Source organism: Schistocerca americana, chromosome 8, assembly GCF_021461395.2.
Source record: "Schistocerca americana isolate TAMUIC-IGC-003095 chromosome 8, iqSchAmer2.1, whole genome shotgun sequence".
Classification (NCBI taxonomy): domain Eukaryota; kingdom Metazoa; phylum Arthropoda; class Insecta; order Orthoptera; family Acrididae; genus Schistocerca; species Schistocerca americana.
This window is the reverse complement of record NC_060126.1, coordinates 506,688,041-506,710,537: the sequence shown is the minus strand read 5'-3', so window position 1 is coordinate 506,710,537 and position 22,497 is coordinate 506,688,041. Positions and strand designations below refer to the sequence as shown.

The 22,497-nt window shown below is 38.7% G+C and overlaps 1 protein-coding gene across 3 annotated transcripts in view; it reads left to right on the top strand.

Annotated features, from left to right (window-relative positions):
• The window catches only part of LOC124544869 (trichoplein keratin filament-binding protein), a 754,849-nt gene that overhangs the window by 674,305 nt on the left and 58,047 nt on the right, over nt 1-22,497 (top strand). For all 3 annotated transcript variants that reach the window (XM_047123585.1, XM_047123583.1, XM_047123584.1), the window contains one exon: nt 10,612-10,851. In XM_047123585.1, the coding sequence (XP_046979541.1) occupies nt 10,612-10,851 (240 nt within the window). The remainder of the gene's footprint in view (nt 1-10,611; nt 10,852-22,497) is intronic.

The window sequence follows — 22,497 nt, the reverse complement described above, 5'->3', positions numbered from 1 at the left end:
CAGTGAACAGTTCATTTAAATTGCAGAACATTAACCTTTTTTGCCAGACATCAAATGGCTGTTATTGTCATCATCATAATACTTAATAACTTTATTGATTGTGTTTTCGTCTACCAAATTATATGCACTTTTCTTTTGTAATGCTGGTAAAATTCCCTGTTCTTTTACTAATTTCCTTGTCAATTTAACAAGACATTCTGACACATTAAATTCATCACTAACTTTTGCTCGACTCTAAGAATTCAGCAGTAAACTGATAATCTTAATTTTATCCTCTTTGTTTGAAGTACCGCATTTAGTTTTTAGTTTTTCTATCAAATCATCATATTCGGTTGGTGAAGTTTTAGTACTTCCATCTGTTTTAGTACAAATTGTATTTTGAAATGAAACTTCCAAATTCTTTTTGGCTGTAGCTGCCACTTTCTCAGTTTTTGTATTCAAGGCACTTGGTCTTTTATCTTGACTTAGTTTTCTAATTTTACTAGCAGGCGGTATACCCAGGATACAAGCTGTATCTACTTTTTTAATGGTTGCTGATAAGTCACAAAATTCTGTATCTGAGGTTTCACTATCCTTTCTCTTTTGAATTACAAATATCTTAGAATAACATGTTGGACACAATGATTTTCCTGGTATGAGATTGACAAAAGAGCTTTTATTTTTAGAATAATGATCAAATGTTATTTCTTGCAGACCTTTTGCTATAGGTTTCTTATGTTTCTCAAAAGAGTTCATGCAAGACTGACCAAAAAGGTGATAAAAATTTCTTAAGTATTTCATTTCATGGTACTTGCATGTTGATTTGACCTCTGGGCCGACTCGTAAGTAAAACAACACTTTTTCTTCTTCACTGTAATCTTCGATTAAAATAATGTCTTTAGGATACACTACATACACACTTTTATGGCATGCTTCATTAATAATAACACCAACAGAACACTGACACTCCATCTTTCAACTGCACACTTCAAGAACTTCTAGCTAAATTAGTGTGAGTATACAATTGTTGGTGTAAGGGGGAAGACAACAGTCAGACTTGTATAGGCTTGCAGATGCAATTGTTAGCCTGCTGAAACAATTACCACAGCATTATTTTGGCAAATAATCATTAGCTAGTGTAATGTGGTGTGTTACATTATGCAATTGGTATACTTTATTTGATTAGCCTACCAGATATTGCAGATGTTAAAAAAAGTATTTTCGACTCATGTTTGTAATCCTTTTTCCATAACTTCCAATTGAATCTCAAAGCTGAAATTTATACTGAAGTTTGATATCGTAAAGGTCTATTAACTGTGAAATTTTAAGATTTTTATCTGGTCCCCCAACAAAGATATTGCAGGCCACAAAATGGAAAAATAAAAATAAAATCAATTTTTTAAAATAGCGTATTTTTTAGGTGTAAGCTGCTAACCATTGATATTCTATAAAAAGTAACTATACTATACAGTGTAATAGCAGAAAAAATATTAAAGCTGAGAATTTATCTTTCTTTGGGAAACTACTGTTCAAAAATTGAGGTTCTTTTTTTTTTTTTAAATTTGTGGCTGATAATTTTGAACTGTCAAAAATATGTTAAAGAATACGTTCAGCTAAGTGATAATGATGTTAATTTGTAGCCCAGAGTGTGTTGAACTGAATGCATTTTATCTGAAAGGCTTAGGACAATCCACTACTGAAAAACTGTAAAAAAATGTAGCTGCTTGCAAATACGAAAAAAATGCGTGTGGCCTAGAACAAATATGGCCGTCATTTCAAAATAATAAACAATAATTTTTTTAAAAAAATATTTTTGTGAATACTAAACATTGGGGGAAACAAATACTAACAAAGAGATAGAGGGGCTGGCCAGTACTTACCTCAGCTCAGTACAGCCAATAGATACACAAAAAACAGAACCAAAAATTTACGTTCGTAGCTTTCGGAACAAATGTTCCTTCATCAGGGAGGAGAGAGGGGAAAGAAAGGGAAGAAGGGAAAGTAGATTCAGTTACTCACAACCCAGGTTATGAAGCAACAGGGAAAGGAAAACAGGGAGGGTAGCAAGGATGGAGGCATGGTTGTCAGAGGAAGCCAAAGATATTCTACTGTAAGTACTGTGCCAGCTTCAAACCAAAGAGGATGCATACAGAAGTAAAGAGGTATATAGTATAAAGATAAACACAACTATGTAGGATGAAAAGATGTGTGAATGGCTAAAGAGGAAAGGGAAAGAGGAGAAGACTGAGGAGTAAATGGGAGTGAGGTGGTTTAACGTAGGTTCAGTCCAGGGGGATGGCGGGATGAAAGGATGTGTTGGAGTGCAAGTTCCCATCTCCGCAGTTCAGAGGGACTGGTGTTGGGTGGGAGAAGCCAAATGGCACATACAGTGTAGCAGGTTCCTAGGTCCCTAGAATTATGCTGGAGGGCATGCTCCGCTGCTGGGTATTGGACATCTCAAAAAATATGAATAATTTTATATAAAAACAAAGATGAGGTGACTTACCGAACGAAAGTGCTGGCAGGTCGATAGACACACAAACAAACACAAACATACACACAAAATTCAAGCTTTCGCAACAAACTGTTGCCTCCTCATGGTCTTTAAATATGTCTGCTTGTGTCTGTATGTGTGGATGGATATGTGCGTGTGTGCGAGTGTATACCTGTCCTTTTTTCCCCCTAAGGTAAGTCTTTCCGCTCCCGGGATTGGAATGACTCCTTACCCTCTCCCTTAAAACCCACTTCCTTTTGTCTTCCCCTCTCCTTCCCTCTTTCCTGATGACGCAACAGTTTGTTGCGAAAGCTTGAATTTTGTGTGTATGTTTGTGTTTGTTTGTGTGTCTATCGACCTGCCAGCGCTTTCGTTCGGTAAGTCACCTCATCTTTGTTTTTATATATAATTTTTCCCACGTGGAATGTTTCCCTCTATAATATGAATAATTTAACAGACGAACTGTCCGCCTAGGAGATGTCCAAAAAATATGAATAATTTAACAGACGAACTGTCCGCCTAGGAGATGTTTCTGTTTTTCGTGTATCTATCGGCTGTACTGAGCTGAGGTAAGTACTGGCCAGCCCCTCTATCTCTTTGTTAGTATTTGTTTCACATCTTTATATGAGATTTTCCATTAAACATTGGGGGAATTCACCCAGCAAATACAAAATTTTTCTTAGATGGTCAAGCAACCAGTGCTGGACCACTTGGTATGGATTGACCCCTATTGTCAGACAAGATGTTGAATGCCTTCATGGAAAAATGTTTGTGGTTGCCCCTGGAACCATGATTGTATCCATATGTGTAACTCTTCATTTGAAGCAAATGGACAGCCATGAATGTTTATCTTCAGAGCTCCAAAAATATGGAAATCGCATGAGGAGGAATCAGGATTGCATGAAAGTCATTTCAGGTCTTCTCAGCGAAACTTAAGCAGTGTAACCAAAACCACCCTGACAACATGTGGGTGGGCATTTTGGTGACAGGTTGTTTTGACTACCCTTAAAGGGTTTCTGTGGGAAGCCCTTACACCTCCTTCATACAGTCCCGATCTCTCCCCATGCAATTTTCATGTTTTGGAGCCCTGAAGAAAGACATTCGTGGTGGTTCATTTGCTTTGGACAAAGAGGTGCACACTTGGGTACAATCATGGAAGCATAGGCAACTGCAAACATTTTTCCATGAAGGCAATTCACCATCTTGTTTCATAGTATTAATAGTAAGGGTGATTACTTTTGAAATAATAAACAGTTTACTTACTTTTTTTTTCATCTTTCTCATTTTCATTTGATTTCCTCTTATATCAGTATATGTTTTGTTTACTTGTATGTGTACCACCTAAAATGTCCTCGTGTACCACAGTCTATGAAACCCTGATTTAAGCTGACCAGATTAGGACCTTAACATCCTGTCTTCCGTCGGACCAGCAATATCATGCATCAACACATACATTAATAATAATAATTGGCATTAACAGTATTGTAACGTAGAAGAAAGTGGAAGTAGATGAATGACGAACAGTAACTTCATTTAACGAAGGTTGATTCAGCACTTTCGCATGCAAGAGAGCGGAGCGAACTGCCTCCGGTCAGAACACATACAGTGTATATGCAGCTACAGGACATTCCAGTACAATGATTCTTGACATTTGTGGATACTTTTAGAATGAACTCGAACCGAATATAGAAATTAAAATTGTACAGTCCAAGTGAGTTATGAACTTGTGACCCTCCATGCAACAGTTTAGTATCATCACCACTACACCTCAGTTCTACTCAGCTTCTTCTGCAACAGTATTATTATTATTATTATGGCATTAAGAGTAAGAATAATACTGATTACTTCAGCACATTTGAAGCCGTGTTTAGTATTATCATAAACAGAAGGAATAGTGAAAGAGAAGAAGACTGAAAATTACATTGACAATAGCTGTTACATTTATTTATTTATTTATTTCTTGTTCCGTAGATCCAGTTAGTGAGTCAATCACAAGGATATGGAACGTGTCAAATTGTACAGGTTTCAATTTAAACTTACAATAAATACAAGGGCATTTCAATGGCAAATTGTACATAGTTTAAGTAAGACATACTATAAATACAGTAACAGATACAATGTCAGCTAGATAACATAACTACCATTTGACAGAAAAAGGAGTTTCAAATAAAGGTTAAAGATAAGAGCACAAAGTTAAATCAGATATTAGGCCTACAAGAGTAAATACATGTACAGCCAATCTGTTGTTACAAAAAGTGTGCTAATGCCCAAATGCACAATAAAATCAATTGAACTACTTCTAGACATAATACGTTTAGTGATGGTATACATTTTCTTTCAGGTATTCATCCACAGTATAAAAAGATTTCTCTGTCAGGTAATCTTTGAGAACTTGTTTAAATTTTGGCAGTTATGTATGAACACATTTGATATGTAGTGGTAGAGCATTGAACAGCTTAATGCTGGAGTAGTAAACTCCTTTTTGTACCAGAGTGAGACGTTTCATTTCTAAATGTAGATTGTTTTTGTTTCTGGTGTTATAACCATGGAATTTACTGTTGTCTTGGTAGATGGAATAATTTTTGCACACAAAGGTGAGCAAGGAAAAAATATACTGTGAGGCAGTTGTTAGGATACCTATCTTCCGAAACAAGTACCTGCAAGAGTGTCTTTGATGGACCCCACACATTATTCTGATTGCTTTTTTTTGGATGGTGAAAACTTTTTTTGCAAGTGGTTGGTTCCCCCAGAATATGATAGCATATGACATCAATGAGTGGAAGTAGCCAAAGTAGGCAACCTTAATAGTGTCAACTTCAGCCACTGAAGAAATTACCCGTAATGCAAATGTTGCCGAGCTAAGTTTTTTACATAGATGAAGAATGTGAACTGACCAATTACATTTACTGTCTATGTAAGCACCCAGGAATTTTGTGTCTTCAACTTTCTGTATTGGTTGATCTCTACATTTTATGTTAATTTCATCGGGATTACTTTGTGATGTATGGAACCTCATATAATGAGTTTTATCTGCATTCAGCGAGAGACCATTTGAGGAGAACCAATTTAAGATGTCATTAAAAACAGTATTTGTAGTTATTTCAAGATCATGATCAATCAAATCGTCAATTAGAATTGTGGTATCATCGGCAAACAGGGTAAATTTGCTGTTTGTCTCAGAACAAAGAGGAAGATCATTAATAAAGATGAGGAAAAGCAGTGGGCCCAAAACGGAGCCTTGAGGCACACCACACGTTATCGTGCCCCATTCAGACGAGGCAGGTTCTCCAGAAGAGCCATTTAGCATTACAGTCTGCTTCCGATCCTGTAGATATGATTGCAGCGACAAGCCAACAGTACCACCTAAACCATAGTATTCTGCCTTTTTCCAAAGAATTTGGTGGTTTACACAGTTGAAGGCTTTCGTAAGATCACAAAAAATACCCACTGGAGACATTTTTTTGTTAATGGCTTCCAAAACTTGGTTGCTGAAAGAGAATATTGCCTGTTCAGTACAAAGACCGGCACGAAAACCAAACTGATTTTTGCTTAAGATACTGTGGAAGTTGAGATGGTCTACAATCCTCCTGTGAATGAGTTTTTCTAGAATTTTCGAGAAGGTAGTTAATAGGGATATTGGGCGATAGTTTGTAACAATGCTTTTATCCCCTTTTTTAAAGAGAGGAATCACTACAGCCAACTTAAGTCTGTCAGGGACAATCCCATCTTGTAGGGATGCATTGTATATGTTGCATAAGACGGCACTAACAAATTTATAACAGTGTTTCAGTATTTTACTAGAAATATTGTCCACTCCAGCAGAATTTTTATTTTTTAAGGATCTAATTACTCTTATGGCTTCGCTTACAGTAACTGGAGGTAAGGATATCTGTGGGATTCTGTTACTAATAGCTTTCTGTAGGAGGGACAATGATTCTTCCATAGAACCATTACAGCCTGTCTTCTCTGCTGCTCTCAAAAAGTGGTTATTAAATATTTCTGCAACCAACTCAGGTTTCTTTATGATACTGTCCCCTGTATTAATCTCTACCTGAGACATGTTCCCTGTTGTCCTGCCAGTTTCCCTCTTTATTACATTCCATTTAGTTTTAATTTTATTTTCTGAGCTTTCAATTTCTGATTTTATGCACATACTTTTAGATTTATTTATAACCTTCTTGAGAATGCTACAGTAAAGTTTGTAGTGTTGTCGTTTCTTTGGATCATTACAAGTCCTGAGAGAACTGTATAACATCCTCTTTGTTCTACAAGATGTTATTATCCCTGTAGTGATCCAAGACATCTTGGCATTGCGTATATGACTATTTCTAACTACTTTTTTGGGAAAGATGGACTCAAATACAGACATGAATTCATTTAAAAATGAATTGTACTTTTTGTTTACATCTGTTTCCCTATAAACTCGGCTCCAGTCTATCTCTTTTAGGCTATCATTGAATTTTTTAAGGCCCTGTTCATTTATTATCCTAAAAGATTTCCAAGAATGCTCGGAACTGTTGCACACACTGATGTAATTGAGCCTAAGCAATTGACCACCATGATCAGAAAGGCCAAGGATTGGATGTACAGTGATCTCATTGCATTTAGACTTATCTATAAATATATTATCTATCAGACTTTTACTGTTAACAGTAATCCTAGTTGGGAAATCTACTATTGCCATCAGATTATAAGACTCCATTAAATGTACTAAATCAGCTTTACTATTGCTCTCATTTAGGAAATCAACATTAAAGTCACCAGTAATTATCAAGTTCTTGGACTTTGAGTACAGTATGGATAATAAAGAATCTAAGTGCTTAAGAAATACATTCAAATTCCCTGAGGGAGATCTATACAGTGCTAACACTACAGCCGTGAAGTCATTTACAGTAATCTCAACACCACATACTTCAATTTGTTGCTCTATACAATGGCTCTTTAAATCTAATGCATTGTAAAGATATGTTGTTTTTTTACATAAATTACCACTCCACCTTTTTCCATAATGCTTCTAGAGTAATGCGCTGCCTGACAGTAACCACTTAGCTGTAACCTTTCAATATCTTTCACATGATGTTCACTAAAACATAATACATCAGCATCTTTTATTCCTTGTGGTTCCTCTAACAGAACAGTAATGTCATTTACTTTATTACCAAGTCCTCCCACATTTTGGTGAAAAATCGTCATTTCTTTGGAATTAGAGACAGATCTAAACTTTTGCCTAAAAAATTATCGGTAGCTACAGACACAGTACGTTCATTACTAACAATTTCCTGAAACATTTGAGTTTGAAACCGAGTCTGACTTGATGGTTGGAGCCATTCAAGTGCGATTGGTTCCAACTTTGGGGTACATTTGTGGACTTCTTCCAATATTTTTGTTTTTAAGAGGGTACCTAATGCTTTTTTTCCTGATCTGTTCAGGTGCATACCGTGTCTTGTAAATAATTCTCGTCCAAAACTGCTTACATCTACAACAAAAGTATTTTTAAAATGCTTACACAACTTTGCTAACTTAGAGTTCGTTTGTGAGATAGCCTCATTTACACAGGACTGTGGAATTAAGTCATGTCTCTTTGGAATGTTCACAACAAATACCTTAGACTGATGAAGCGCCGATATTTTCTTCATGAGCGACTGTATGGCATCATTCCCTTCGTTGCAGGCAACGTTGTTTCGGCCACCTATGAAGATCACACACTCGTTTTTTACTTTTTCAGGATCACACCCCGCTACAACTTCTTGAAGTTTAGCACCTGGCTTCACAATTCCACAAACATCGGCAGCATTAAAACTGCTTTTCACTATATCAGCCATGCCTCTACCATGACTATCAGCGAAAATGTGAAAACGATTTGTTGATGTTTCACTCACAGCAGACTGGATCACACCACTGCCACTTTCATTGCTGTTAACTGAACGTTGTGGCTTTGGAAGATCAAACCTAACCTTTTTCCGATAGTTTATCGGCACACTCTTCTTACGATTGTTTTCACTATTAGTGAGACTATTACTAGAACAAAGTACATCAAAATTGTTTACATTCTCGAACCTCGAAACATTTGCTGTACACGAATTTTTAGTGCCGATTGTTTGACGCTTGTTGTGTACTACCTTCCATTCTGATGATTTATGAGCGTCATTTTGCACCAATGTAGCCATGTTCTCGCGAAAGTTTTTGTCCTTCTGTCTGTCTTGAAGCAATGGATCCATGTTTCGCTTCGACTTCAGTTCCATATTTTCGGACTTCAGGCTGTCGATTTCTATTCTTAGACTGCTGATTACACATTGTAAACTAGCAATACGCTCATTATACTTTAATAATTCACTTTTGCAACTTACACACGAATTTTTAACGGCTTCACTGTAACTTATTTTTTGAGTAAAATCGCGGATATCTACACACGCCGCCAAGGTAAAGTCTTTCAGTAGAGGAATGTTTTACAAGGGAAGGGAAGAGAAGAGTGGAAGGCAGGGGACCTTGACAAGAATGAGTTGTGGACAAGTATGTGGGAGAGATGATATGACTGAAGGTGGTCTATTAGAGTCTTTTGAAGTGTGAAAGGAATTTAATTTTTCTGATATTTTGTGACATATCATTCCTAAGATGGGTTCCTGATACAAAAAATAATTTTGGGAAGATGGCTGTATTACGTAGTGGTATAGAGTGCATTTTACTTCGTTAAGATTTTTTATCATCATTGTAAATTTCACTCCACAATATTTGAACTGGACACTTGGCAGTAATCTTTCAGGTGAACCATCGTGGACTGACAAAGGCATTCTCTGCTGTACCTTTTATAGCACCCTGATAATATTGCTGTGCATGTGTCAGAGTCACGGTGACACGACAACCACACAGTGCCCTCGTCGGCGGAACTGCAAGGATCAGCTGTCTTCAGCATTGCCACTTGCCACAGTCAGCGGAGTATTCTGATGTTTTCGTCTGGAGCAAATCTTGGAGATGACAGGATTCCACGCATTATCCAGCTGATAGCCATTGTCACAGTTCATTAGGTTTTCCGCGATACATATTTCAATGGATTTTTTTATAATGGAGTTCCAAAAAGCCATTCCTGCAGGCAAAATTAATGTTTTGTCATACTCCCTTTGTTGGAAATAATTCCTTCAAAATAGCAAGAATCCTTAGTAATTTTCAGGTGAAAGTGATTTTCCACCCACCATCTAAGATTTCGGACCTGCTGGGATCAGTGAAGGATAACTTGTTATTGGAGAAGGCGGAAATTTACAAAATACTTTGCCATTGTGGTACGGCCTATATAGGACAAAAAACACACACAATGGAAGAATGTTGCACAGAACATTAACGCTGCACTCATCTTGTGCAACACAGGAAGTCAGCAGTTGTGGAACATTGTCTATTGACATTCAATGAAGTACGACAAAACATTAATTTTGGCCACAGCAGCATCTTTTTGGGACTCCATTATAAAAGAATCTGTCGAAATATGCATCGTGGAAAATCTAGTGAACCATGGAAATGGCTACCCACTGGATAATGCATGGAATTCTGACATTTCCAAGATTTGCTTCAGACAAAGACGCCAGAAAACTTCGCCGACTGCAGCGATTGGCAATGCCGGAGATAGCTGATCCTTGCAGTTCCACCAGCGACAGCACTGCCGCCAGGTGGTGTGTAGTCCTTGTGTCACCATGACTGTGATGCATGCGTGGCAATACCATCAGTGTGCCAGATAAGGTGGAGCGGAGAATGTCCTCATCAATCTACAATGGCTCAGCTGAAGATGACTGGCAGGTGACCAGTTGAAATATCATGGAGTGAAGTTTGTGATGACCGGTTGCAGTCCTGAAATCTCTTCAAATGAGATGGAATGCAGTGATTGAGAAGACAGTAAGGAAACACAGGTTACGATAGTCTCTGAGCTTATCGGTATGTAGTCATGATAGTTGTTTGCAGGCAGGAGTGAAATGGATACAGCCACAACCCCTCCAAAATTCCTGTCCATTCCTTTTTCTTTATCGCTTCTTAAGTAAGAACAAGTATTGATTGTTAAGAGTTTGTGATTTTATTTGTTTATTGATTTACGATCAATTTTAACTGTACATACAGATGACCTTCCTTTCATGGTATAAATTTTATTGTTTTTGCAGTGTATTTCACCGACAGCAGTATCAGCTTCAGTTACGTAAAAGAGCTCGTGAAGTATTAGAACAAGTAGAGGAAGATCTTAAAATGTTGGAGAGGATCATTGCACTAGAACAAGAAGAGGCAGAGGAAGAAAAGATCCAAAGAGCAGCGTTAAAATTACAGATGCTGAGAACACAACATCAGTTAAAAATGCAACGGGAAGAAGAGAAGAAAAGAATTGCAGACATGGAGTTAATGTTTGAGTAAGTCTCAGTGTGTAAAAAACTATTACTAAGTAATTGTACTCGTAGCTGTTTTGTATTAAAATGTAGTTCTAGGTCTTTCACATGGAACTGCATATGGTAGTCTGCACTACACTACATGACACTTGTCAGTGACAGTTTGAAGCATGGTAATTGTCCTTCATGTATGACCTGTCTTAATACAAAATTAGTTTTATAGTAGGTATTTTAGTAATTGGAGGAATTCAGATTACAATTTTCTGTTAAGTTTTTTAACATTCATGTGCAGTTAGAAAAACCTGATGTTTCTATTCTCCCTACATTGAGCTGTAATAATAGTGTATGAAATGACACAAAAATTCAGACTCATAGGGTGAGAATTTTTCTTTGGAGATAGGTTTTGCAATTTGGGAGAGGTTAGTAGGAACGGTTGATCAGTCCAAGAATATGAAAAACGTCCTGGGAAGTTTTGTGGATAAGGAAAATAAATGAAAACAAAATTAGTACTGACTTATCATACCTTGAATGCTTGGTGCTCAACAACTCTTGGATATTTGTTAAAAGACATCAAAGACATTGCTTAAACCAGTTTTCGGGTTTATAATCCATCATCAGTGGCATCCTGATGCAAGGGAACAAACAACTGTATGTGCATCAGTTTCTGCAAAATGATAACTGTACATGTGTAGCAGTAATCTAAGTGTACTTACATTATGCATGTCACAGACTTATATAAACGTCATCTTAGAAATAACGAAAGGACTCCTTGACCTGTCAGTTCCACATTTACTCTATATGACAGTTTGTCAAACATTATGAAGAATTGTCACTGGCCAATATTTAACAGCAGTAACATATATGACAAACTGTGTACTGTGTTGCAGGACATATTTCAGATCCTGTTGTATTAACTGACAAGCATGTCATTTCATTGCTAACATTGCTATAGAAGTGCACATGTAAGTAGACATATTACTGCTATATATGCACAGTTATCATTTTGTAGAAATTGATGCACATATAGTTTTGTTCCTCTGTATCAGATGCTACTGATGGTGTGTTATAAACCTGAAAACCGGTTTTGGCAAATAAGACATTTTTGGAGCAGCTCATGGTGTATAGAAGATATATTTTAATAAAATGAGTACTGACTTATCATCGTAAAATCCTTTACTGCATGCATTCACTACGTTGTTCCAATCACGATTTGAAAGCCTCTGTAGAATTTGTTTACACATGTAAGATACCAGAAAAAGAAGAGTGAAGAGCTGCATTAGGAAACACTGAAGAGTGCTTAGATAATGTGTTTTGTTAAGAGGAAAGCAGTTCAAATGATGAAATTATGAAATACGTGGGAAGTCAGGCTTTCTCAGTGAATTTCATTGATTCATTCTTCTCGGGTTATCAGACAGGTCATATTGTTGTATGGTTGCAACATTGATAACTTGAGAAGACTTCTTGAATTCTCTAATAATCTCAAAGAAATTTGGGGTGGCTAATACATACAGTCAAGGAGGCACATTTCTCAGTATTGACAAAATAAAAACAGATAACTGTGTTTCTTGGCTTTTGAACCCACGGTTTTTTTTCTCAAGGAGCAGAGCATTTAGTTAATGGATCTTTTACAGGAGAGGGTGAAGGGATGGGTCGCAGATCATTTACAACTGAGGCTGAGAGGGACCCTCCTTTTATGAGGAGGTAAAACAGCAAAGATAGATGGAAAGCTGTTGGAGAGAGTAGGAGATAGTGCGTTAGTAATCACTGTAATGGCTTTGGTTCAGAAATAGTTAACGAGTGTATAAAGTGAGATGTAAAGCGTGATTAGAAACACAAAATAAAATGCAAATTGAAGGAACAATGACGGAACGCTGGCACGAAGATCAAGAACGATACAGCAGAGAGGGCTGTGAGATGACGTCAGCCAGTTGAATGCTGATGGGACGTCACCACCACAGGAGCAGCGTCTACACGAAGAGAAGAGAATAGAAGTGACGCGCTGCCTAGCCGTGGCCGGACAGTAGAAGATGGGCACTAGTAGACCCGCACAGTAAAAGACACGCACTAGAAGAGTCGCAGTGATGTTAAAGATAGCAGTCACTTATGAACTTGTGTGATTATCTTACATGAAAATTGTATATGTTGAAGGACATTGATTATTTGCAAGTCGTCAATTGCTTGCGGCAACTCATTGTAAATACAAAGTTTGCCGCCGCTCGTACCTCACCTGTCATTCAATGACATCTTCGCCTCTGTACTTCTGCCTCGACTGACATCTCTGCCCGAACTCTTTGCCTTTACATATGTCTGCTTGTGTCTGTATATGTGCAGATGGATATGTGTGTCCGCTCCTGGGATTGGAATGACTCCTTACCCTCTCCCTTAAAACCCACACCTTTTCGTCTTTCCCTCTCCTTTCCTCTTTCCTGATGAGGCAACCCTTGGTTGCGAAAGCTTGAATTTTGTGTGTGTTTGTGTTTGTTAGTGTGTCTATCAACATACCAACGCTTTCATTTGGTAAGTTACATCATCTTTGTTTTTAGATATATTTTTCCCATGTGGAATGTTTCCCTCTATTATATTCATATCATTAATTTGAACCCAACAATTATGTTTGTTATTGTCACTGTTGCATTTCGAAATCTTTTCTGTCATCTTATTTTCTCTTTTTGTTTGCGCAAGTAGTTTCACTTTGTATTCACCTTCTTTTTAGCGTAATCTACCATGCAATTTTACCTGCCTATGTATACTCAATAATACGTAACTCACTTCCAAACCATAACCAATAAAATTTTTTCCCCGCTTTCAACAGTACCGCTACTATAAAATCCGCCATTCCTAGCTCAGAAACAGTTCCTTCCACCTATTAAACAACAATTTCGGCTAGTTCTAACAACTTTCACTTTATTTCCATTTCCGTTTTTCCCACATCACTGATCTTCCCACAGGTTTTAACGTCATTATTTCTTCCTCAGACAATTGTTAGCTTCATTTTCATAATCTGCCACCACAAACCACTCCTTTTAATACATTTGCACGCAGTTTTTTTTAAATTTTCCCGAATTTCTCCACCCTTTAACGTGTTTTGGCGGCAACACAACCACCTAACCTTTGTGCACATCGTTGTCTACCAACACAAGTTCACCACAGGATCAACAAGCCCAGCTATAACCAACACTTTTTCGCCTTTTTTTCACACCAGATATCCAGTTGCTTTCCAGTTCACCTTTATCTCTCCCCATATATTTATATTTTTATTTTCATTTTCATTTCAGCCTCATGTTACACTTTCCACCTTCTAATACCATGTCACCCTCACACCATCCCCACAACGACCCCATTAAGTTTTATTTACATTCCCTCTGCAAACATGCCTTCGCCCTAGCCAGATTACACTCCCATATTTTATTTTCTCAAGCTTGTCTGACATTTGGCATTACCCCCAAAGGCCTCACACTTAAAGTTCCCATCTGTGGCTGTAACCCTTCTTTCCATCAGTCCCTATACCAGTTCCAAACTGAACAATCCATAGCCCTCACCCGCCTAATCCTTCACCTACACATCAACTCAGCCAATGAACATACCTGTCAACTCCTATCCTTAATAAAAGTCCTCAATCTTTCCTCTCTCACATCCACACCGGCTGTTCATAGCATCCTCCTACAGGCCAACCGCAAATTGGAACAGCATTCCACCCTCCACCTCAAAAAACTATCCAATCTCCTGGTTTCCCACCTCCGGAAACGCAACTCACTCACCCTCCACAATCTTTCCAGCAAACCTCAACTTCCTCTCATTGCACACAGACCCAGTCTCTCCCATCTACTCAATCTCCCACTTCCAGCTCCACTCCCTCCAAAACCTCAAAATTCTCGTCAACACAATCTGGAACCACAACACCCTAATTCAGTAGTTAACGTTTCCTCCAAACCAATCTTTCAATCCGAAACCTTTGTCCTATCCAAAGGCCTCACCTTCAGCACTACTCCCAGATTCAACCAAACAGCCCTCGTCGAAGATTTACTGTCCTACACTCGTACTCTCTGCTGGAAATATCACTTTGCCACGAAGAAAAATAATCCTAATCCTACTCCTAATGATCCAACTCCCCAAGACACTATCCAAATTGAACCCTGCCTAGAACAGTTCTGTCCTCCGTCACAGCGGGACCCACCTCCTCTTCCTCAAAATCACCCTCTCCAAACCTTCCAGGAATTTCTCACTTCCAGCCTTGCCTCTCAATCCTTCTTAAAAAACCTTAATCCTACTCCCAACATCACCACTGCTGAAACCCAGGCTATCCGTGATCTGAAGGCTGACCAATCCATCGTCATTCTTCCGGCGGACAAGGGTTCCACGACCGTGGTACTTGATCGTTGGGAGTATGTGGCTGAGGGACTGCATCAGCTTTCAGACGACACTACATACAAAGTTTGCCAAGGTAATCCCATTCCTGATGTCCAGGCGGAGCTTCAATTAATCCTCAGAACCTTAGGCCCCCTACAAAACCTTTCACCTGACTCCATCAACCTCCTGACCCCACCGACACCCTGCACCCATACCTTCTACCTACTTCCTAAAATTCACAAACCCAATCATCCCGGCCGCCCCATTGTAGCTGGTTACCAAGCCCCCACAGAACGTATCTCTGCCTACGTAGATCAACACCTTCAACCCATTACATGCAGTCTCCCATCCTTCATCAAAGACACCAACCACTTTCTCGAACGCCTGGAATCCTTACCCAATCTGTTACCCCCAGAAACCATCCTTGTAACCATTGATGCCACTTCCTTATACACAAATATTCCACACGTCCAGGACCTCGCTGTGATGGAGCACTTCCTTTCACGCCGATCACCTGCCACCCTACCTAAAACCTCTTTCCTCATCACCTTAGCCAGCTTTATCCTGACTCACAACTTCTTCACTTTCGAAGGCCAGACATACCAACAATTAAAGGGAACAGCCATGGGTACTAGGATGGCCTCCTCGTACACCAACCTATTTTTGGGTCGCTTAGAGGAAGCCTTCTTGGTTACCCAGGCCTGCCAACCCAAAGTTTGGTACAGATTTATTGATGACATCTTCATGATCTGGCTTCACAGTGAAGAAAAACTCCAGATTTTCCTCTCCAACCTCAACTCCTTTGGTTCCATCAGATTCACATAGTCCTACTCCAAATGCCATGCCACTTTCCTTGACGTTGACCTCCACCTGTCCAATGGCCAGCTTCACACGTCCGTCCACATCAAACCCACCAACAAGCAACAGTACCTCCATTATGACAGCTGCCACCCATTCCACATCAAACGGTCCCTTCCCTACAGCCTAGGTATAGTGACAAACGGATCTGCTCCAGTCCTGAGTCCCTGAACCATTACACCAACCACCTGAAAACAGCTTTCACATCCCGCAACTACCCTCCCGACCTGGTACAGAAGCAAATAACCAGAGCCACTTCCTCATCCCCTCAAACCCAGAACCTCCCACAGAAGAACCCCAAAAGTGCCCCACTTGTGACAGGATACTTTCAGGACCTGGATCAGACTCTGAATGTGGCTCTCCAGCAGGGATACGACTTCCTCAAATCCTGCCCTGAAGTGAGATCCATCCTTCACGAAATCCTCCTCACTCCTCCAAAAGTGTCTTTCCGCCGTCCACCTAACCTTCGTAACCTCTTGGTTCATCCCTATGAAATCCCTACCCTCTGGCTCCTACCCTTGTAACCGCCCCCGGTGTAAAACCTGTCCCATGCACCCTCCCACCACCACCTACTCCATTCCTGTCAGCCTGAAGGTGTACACGATCAAAGGCAGAGCCACATGTTAAAGCACCCACATGATTTAACAACTGACCTGTCTACACTGTGAAGCTTTCTATGTGGGAATGACCGGCATCAAACTGTCCATTCACATGAACGGACACAGGCAGACAGTGTTTGTTGGTAATGAGATCACCCTGTGGCTAAACATGCCTTGGTGCACAGCCAGCACATCTTGGCACAGTATTACACTGTCCGGGTTATTTGGATACTTCCCACTAACACCAACCTATCAGTACTCCGGAGATAGGAACTTGCCCTTCAATATGTCCTCTCTTCCCGTTACCCACCTGGCCTCAACCTCCACTAATTTCAAGTTGCCGTCGCTCGTGCCTCACCTGTCATTCAACAACATCTTTGCCTCTGTACTTCCGCCTCGACTGACATCTCTGCCCAAACTCTTTGCCTTTACATATGTCTGCTTGTGTCTGTATATGTGCGGATGGGTATGTGTATGTGTGCAAGTGTATACCTGTCCCTTTTTCCTACTCTAAGGTAAGTCTTTCCGCTCCCGGCATTGGAATGACGCCTTACCCTCTCCCTTAAAACCCACATCCTTTCGTCTTTCCCTCTCCTTTCCTCTTTCCTGATGAAGCAGCGTGGGTTGCGAAAGCTTGAATTTTGTGTGTGTGTTTGTGTTTGTTAGTGTCTCTATCAACATACCAACGCTTTCGTTTGGTAAGTTACATCTCTTTGTTTTTAGATATATTTTTCCCATGTGGAATGTTTCCCTCTATTATATAAATACACAGTTAAGTATTGTCACTTCAATTACTGTAATAAACTCCATTAATATTATTTGCTTGTATGTTGTCTAGCTATCAGAGAAAGCAGCTTCCTAGGCACCCTGTAAGAGACGAGTGGGCAGGATCCCACCGAAAGTGTTCACTAATGATGGCATTTGTAGGGGGGGGATTCAAAAAGAAAGAAAAGCATGTGGACTAATGGACGAGAAGAGTAAATAAATAAAGTGTGATAAAAACATCATGGAGAAAGGAAAAACTGTGTGTATTGGAAGGGGAATGGGGGTTAGACTGACAGAGGCGAAGTCTGAGGCAGTTGTGGGGTGAGTGGACATATTATGGAGAAAGTTCCCAAGTCAACAGCTGGGGGGACCTTGGTGCTGGGTGGGAGGAAGGAAGTGGCCTGTGTGTTACAGCAGGCATTCAGGCTTTGCTGTAGAATGAGCCCACCAACTGGGTGCTGTTCAGCATACCAAAAGTGAAGTTTGTTTTACGTCCCTTCATATGTTCTGCCAGTCTGGCAGCAGTCATGTGATTTACAAACTAAGCTGCAACCACTGAGCTGCTTTCTATTTCGGCATGACAACCAACAAGGTGTCCGTTGCCAAGAGGCAGCTGGACCATCCAGTTGCTGAACGTGCTGCCCAACACAATGTGCTTCACTTCAGTGACTGTTTCATAGTTGTTTGAATGTGTGTGTGTTTCCTACTTTAGAAGAATGTCTTTTGGCCAAAAAGTTAAATGTATAACAGTCTTTATGTTGTCCCTGTCTGCGATGCAGAATCTCTTCTATATGGTAATACTCTATCCTTTTGATAATAATGTATTCTCAGCAGCCAGAGATTGCAGTCACATGTGTGCGAGTTTCATTTGTCTGAGTGTGTGTGTGTGTTTACATTCTATCTCCAATGAAGGCCTTGTTGGCCAAAAGCTCGTTTTCTGACAGTCTTTTTGTTGTGCCTATCTGCCACTCAGCATGTCTGCTATATGGTCAGTAGCAACTATCCTTTTCATAATATTGTTACATTCCATTCTGGATTTTCCATTGTTGAATTTTGTGTCATTCCAGCCAGGGTTTTCCATTGTTTTATGTTTGAGAAAATAATGTAACACGAGTATTTGAGAAATGAGATTAAAGGCCAGTATTTGCTTTCAAAGGTTGTACACAAATTTGCTTTAAACATACATAAACCTCATTTTTAACTTCATTATTCAGGTGAGTTCTAATGTTTTTTAGCTGTAGATTGTATCTGTAAACACCTTTGATAATTCTAGTATTTATTTACTAGTGATATATATGACTTTTGTTATTGCTCAGTCATTCTTACATTTGTGCCACTTCAGCTACTTCAGCATTTCAACTCAGACTCTTCGAAATAATTTCCCGCCTCTAGATTGTTTATAGTTTATTGTAGCATGTGTCATAAATACATGTATATTAGTTGGTCAAAATTGTAGCATTATAGGTATTTTTCTTTTCAAATATAAACTGCAATCAGTCTTAGCCCTAATATTCACATGTAAATATCATGTAAGCCAGAGAGGACATATTGTTTCATATTCATTGTAATGAAACCAATCATAGATGCTCCAAGCCACCTGAGGGGGTGCATTATCTTAGGAGATACAATCCCTTGTCAAGAACAATTCCTGCGCTATTGAATTATAACAGCCACCTAAACAGTTGTAGAACTACCATGTACCTCTCCTCTCATCATGACGATGTGGTATGTGGGAAACCATGCCGCAACAACTGTGTGCATTCAACCTTGCTTCAAAGTTGAGAAAAGACAGTCTGGATTGTACATGCCCCTGGATTTTCTTACATGTCTTGGGACTTAGAGTAATCCAGCAGTAGATAAATTGGTAGTACTGGTTCTGTATTCCTTGTATTAAGAGACCTTCGTAGTTACAGTCACAAGTGGACTGGAAATAACAACTCTCAATGTATTATTGTTACACTGATATCATTGAGACCTCTAGAGGCACATTTAACTCAGCAGTTACTTCCATGGTAGTAGTTTTTAGTGCAAGGTACCTATCATCTGCAAAGAGTTTTTCTCTTACTGTTGTGTTTAACTGTTAAATTTTCTCATGGATTCTGTGTGCTACGTAGGTACAGTTGCTCTAGATTCTCTTAGAGAATTTGTGGTTATTGTCACTTGTGTCTAACTAAAAACGTATCATCGATTTGCCCAGTTTTGAAAGTATACAAGGTTCCACATTATGATAGATCAGCACCCCCATGTGAAGTTGACTGGTCTCCCATCGGGTGCCTCCCCAGGTGGCGGATAGGGGAATGCTCGCCAGGTAATGTGGATACTAGGGAAATAAAATACCCGGGGTGGACCAAAACCTGCAGCTGCTGCCTTGTAGTATATTAGCTTATCAAAGGCTGAGGGAGTTAACCCTGAAATCTTCAATTACGATAGGCCTAGCAAGCAAGTAAAAGAGCTTATTTGTAGTTGCTTTCAAGACACATAAGAGCCTCGGTAGATCAACACCACGCCACACTAGTCAGAGCACACCTGAAGTAGAAAAAGGCGATCTGAATGTACCCAGGGAAATGCGAAAACAAAAATAGTTGTCATATTTAACCTATTTTAATTCATTAGTGTACATGGAATTATATTTTTAGGTTAGTTACATTACAGAGAATATATGTGCACTGCATATGCATGTGCCATAAAAACAATAGGTGAAGTCCTCTACAATTATCCTAAAAACACCCTTTGGAAGGGTTACAAATTTTAACTATATGGGAATACTATACAAATATTTTCTAGAGAAATTTGTTGTAAGTAGTCCATCAAAAAGGAAAGGAATAATAATGTCCACTTTTATGATGAAGAAACAGGGCATGCATTGCTCTTCTTTAAAGTTGGCAGTAGTACAAGAAGGGGGCAACAAGTTAATCCCACTCCAAGGAACAGTTTTAAAAACACACCTAATGATGTAAAATTCCTAGCAAAATTAGCTTTGAAAAGAAACTGAAATTGGTGACTCCTCCTATTCCATAGGCATTTTTTTTAAACCTGTAACATACTTAGAGTAAAACAATAACTTACATACTTAAATTTCTCAAAAATTTATTATCTATTGTACTTTGTCACCTTAAAAGGCAGAAGGTATACCCATACTTAATCACATGTCTAGACCATCTTTGTGTTTTGCAGATGACATTGCTTTGTTTGCATGTCCTGGAGATAAACAATATAAATTAATGGAACATCAAGATATAGCAAATTTAAAAGTAGACCACAAAATCTGTTATACTGACACAAAAAGAATGCGTAACCAACTTCTCATTAAGAAAATAGTAAAAATTAACAATGTAATCATATAACCAGTTGATGAATTTTTGTATTTAGAGAAGTTAAAGACACTGATTGAATGGACAGCAAAAGATATAAACAAAAGAGTAGAAATGGCCTGTAGTATTTTTAGTGTACCAAGTAAGGAACAAAGTTTTCCATCAGTGTGTGTTGCTAGTTTTGTCTTCTTGCAGTAAGACATGTACATGTGATATGAAAATCATTCAAATATAATACATAACAGAAAAATTGAAAGTTACTTAGCAAACAAGTGAATCACACAATCAAAATGACATAAACTTGAGCAGGACATGTACCCAGGCGAAAGTGTATGAGGTGAACCAAAGGAGTTCTTTCCTGGATGCCAGGAGATAAGTTGAGACAGAGATGATGATATAATCAAAGGTGGCCTGATGACATGAGAAAAGATGAATAAGCAGCTTGGATGTGTGTACATGAAGACAACAATGCATGGAAAAGTTTGCAATTCATTATAGGATACAAGTATAGTCATCCTATTAACAGATGATGACAAAACATAATAGTATATATTTAACAGTACCCTTCAGTCCTAACAATTGTGGATATGTTTCTCTCCTGGCAAGTTCATTGTCAGTGGGGCTGAATAATGAAAGAATTTCATTAAAAGACCGTCACTGTGTCTCCTTTAGGCAGTACACCTAATCTGTGCCAGTAACTGTACTGATACTAGAGACGTCATAGATGTCAGTAATGGAGGTACTTTAGTAATTCAGCAGTCTATCTGTAGCCTCTGAACATTGAGTGCCCGTTTCCATGTTTCACTGGAACTGCATTTGGAAGGATGGTGGTTCGAATTTATCCAGCCATTCTCGCGTCCGTCGGTCGTTGTAATTTAATATATTATTTATTGGTAATGTTGATTGTTACCGACTCACATGGTTGGCCTTAATCAAAATATTTCATTCAATTCTGATTTACAATTAAATGCTTTTGTGAAGTTCTCCTTTTTTTTTAACAATATTAAACTTGAGTGGAAATTATTTTTTACGTTAATGAATGTTAGACTCATTGAATCTTAAAGCATGAACATATAAGTTGAACAATGGAATAAACTTTTCATATTAATTTCCTTGGCTAGTCAGTTCACTTTGAAGCAAAAAATCTTTAGTTATTAATTACAATTGCGGCCCACACACGTACGAGAGTATTTCTTTTTACCTCCGTTAACCATTGCATTGTAGTTGTAGTCTGAGTCTGGCTCTTGGCTATTGTACTGAAAATAAGAATCTTAAAGCTACGTATTTTCTGCAGCGTCGGGCGGCTGTGGAGAAAAATGTATATTATGTTAATAGCAGGTGAGTTTTTTGCTTCCGCTAAATTTTATAAGTTAATATCGCCACATAATGGCGTCATTGGCTGCATCGGCCACTGCGATTGTTGCACTGTAAATTACTCGAATGCAGGTTAATTCAAGGAAGGCGGACATGAAATCAGGATCACCTCTTACAAGTTAAAAGTTCACAATAATATTAAATCAATATATTATCTGCGTAATTAGTACAAATATGCTTACATTTGCCAGCACTCGCAAGATGTCCGTCTGCACGCAACCAAGACAAGAGAAGAAGTGAAGAGAACTAAAAAATTAACAAAAGAGCATATCTAGTAGTCTCTTAAGATCATTTTGTTATATTTCTTTGCCCTTGAAACTTACACAGAGAAATTATTATAATACGGGTACATGATAAAAATGTATATTATTCAATTTTTAAATGTCTCTTCTTTATAAATACTGTTTTTTAAGTCT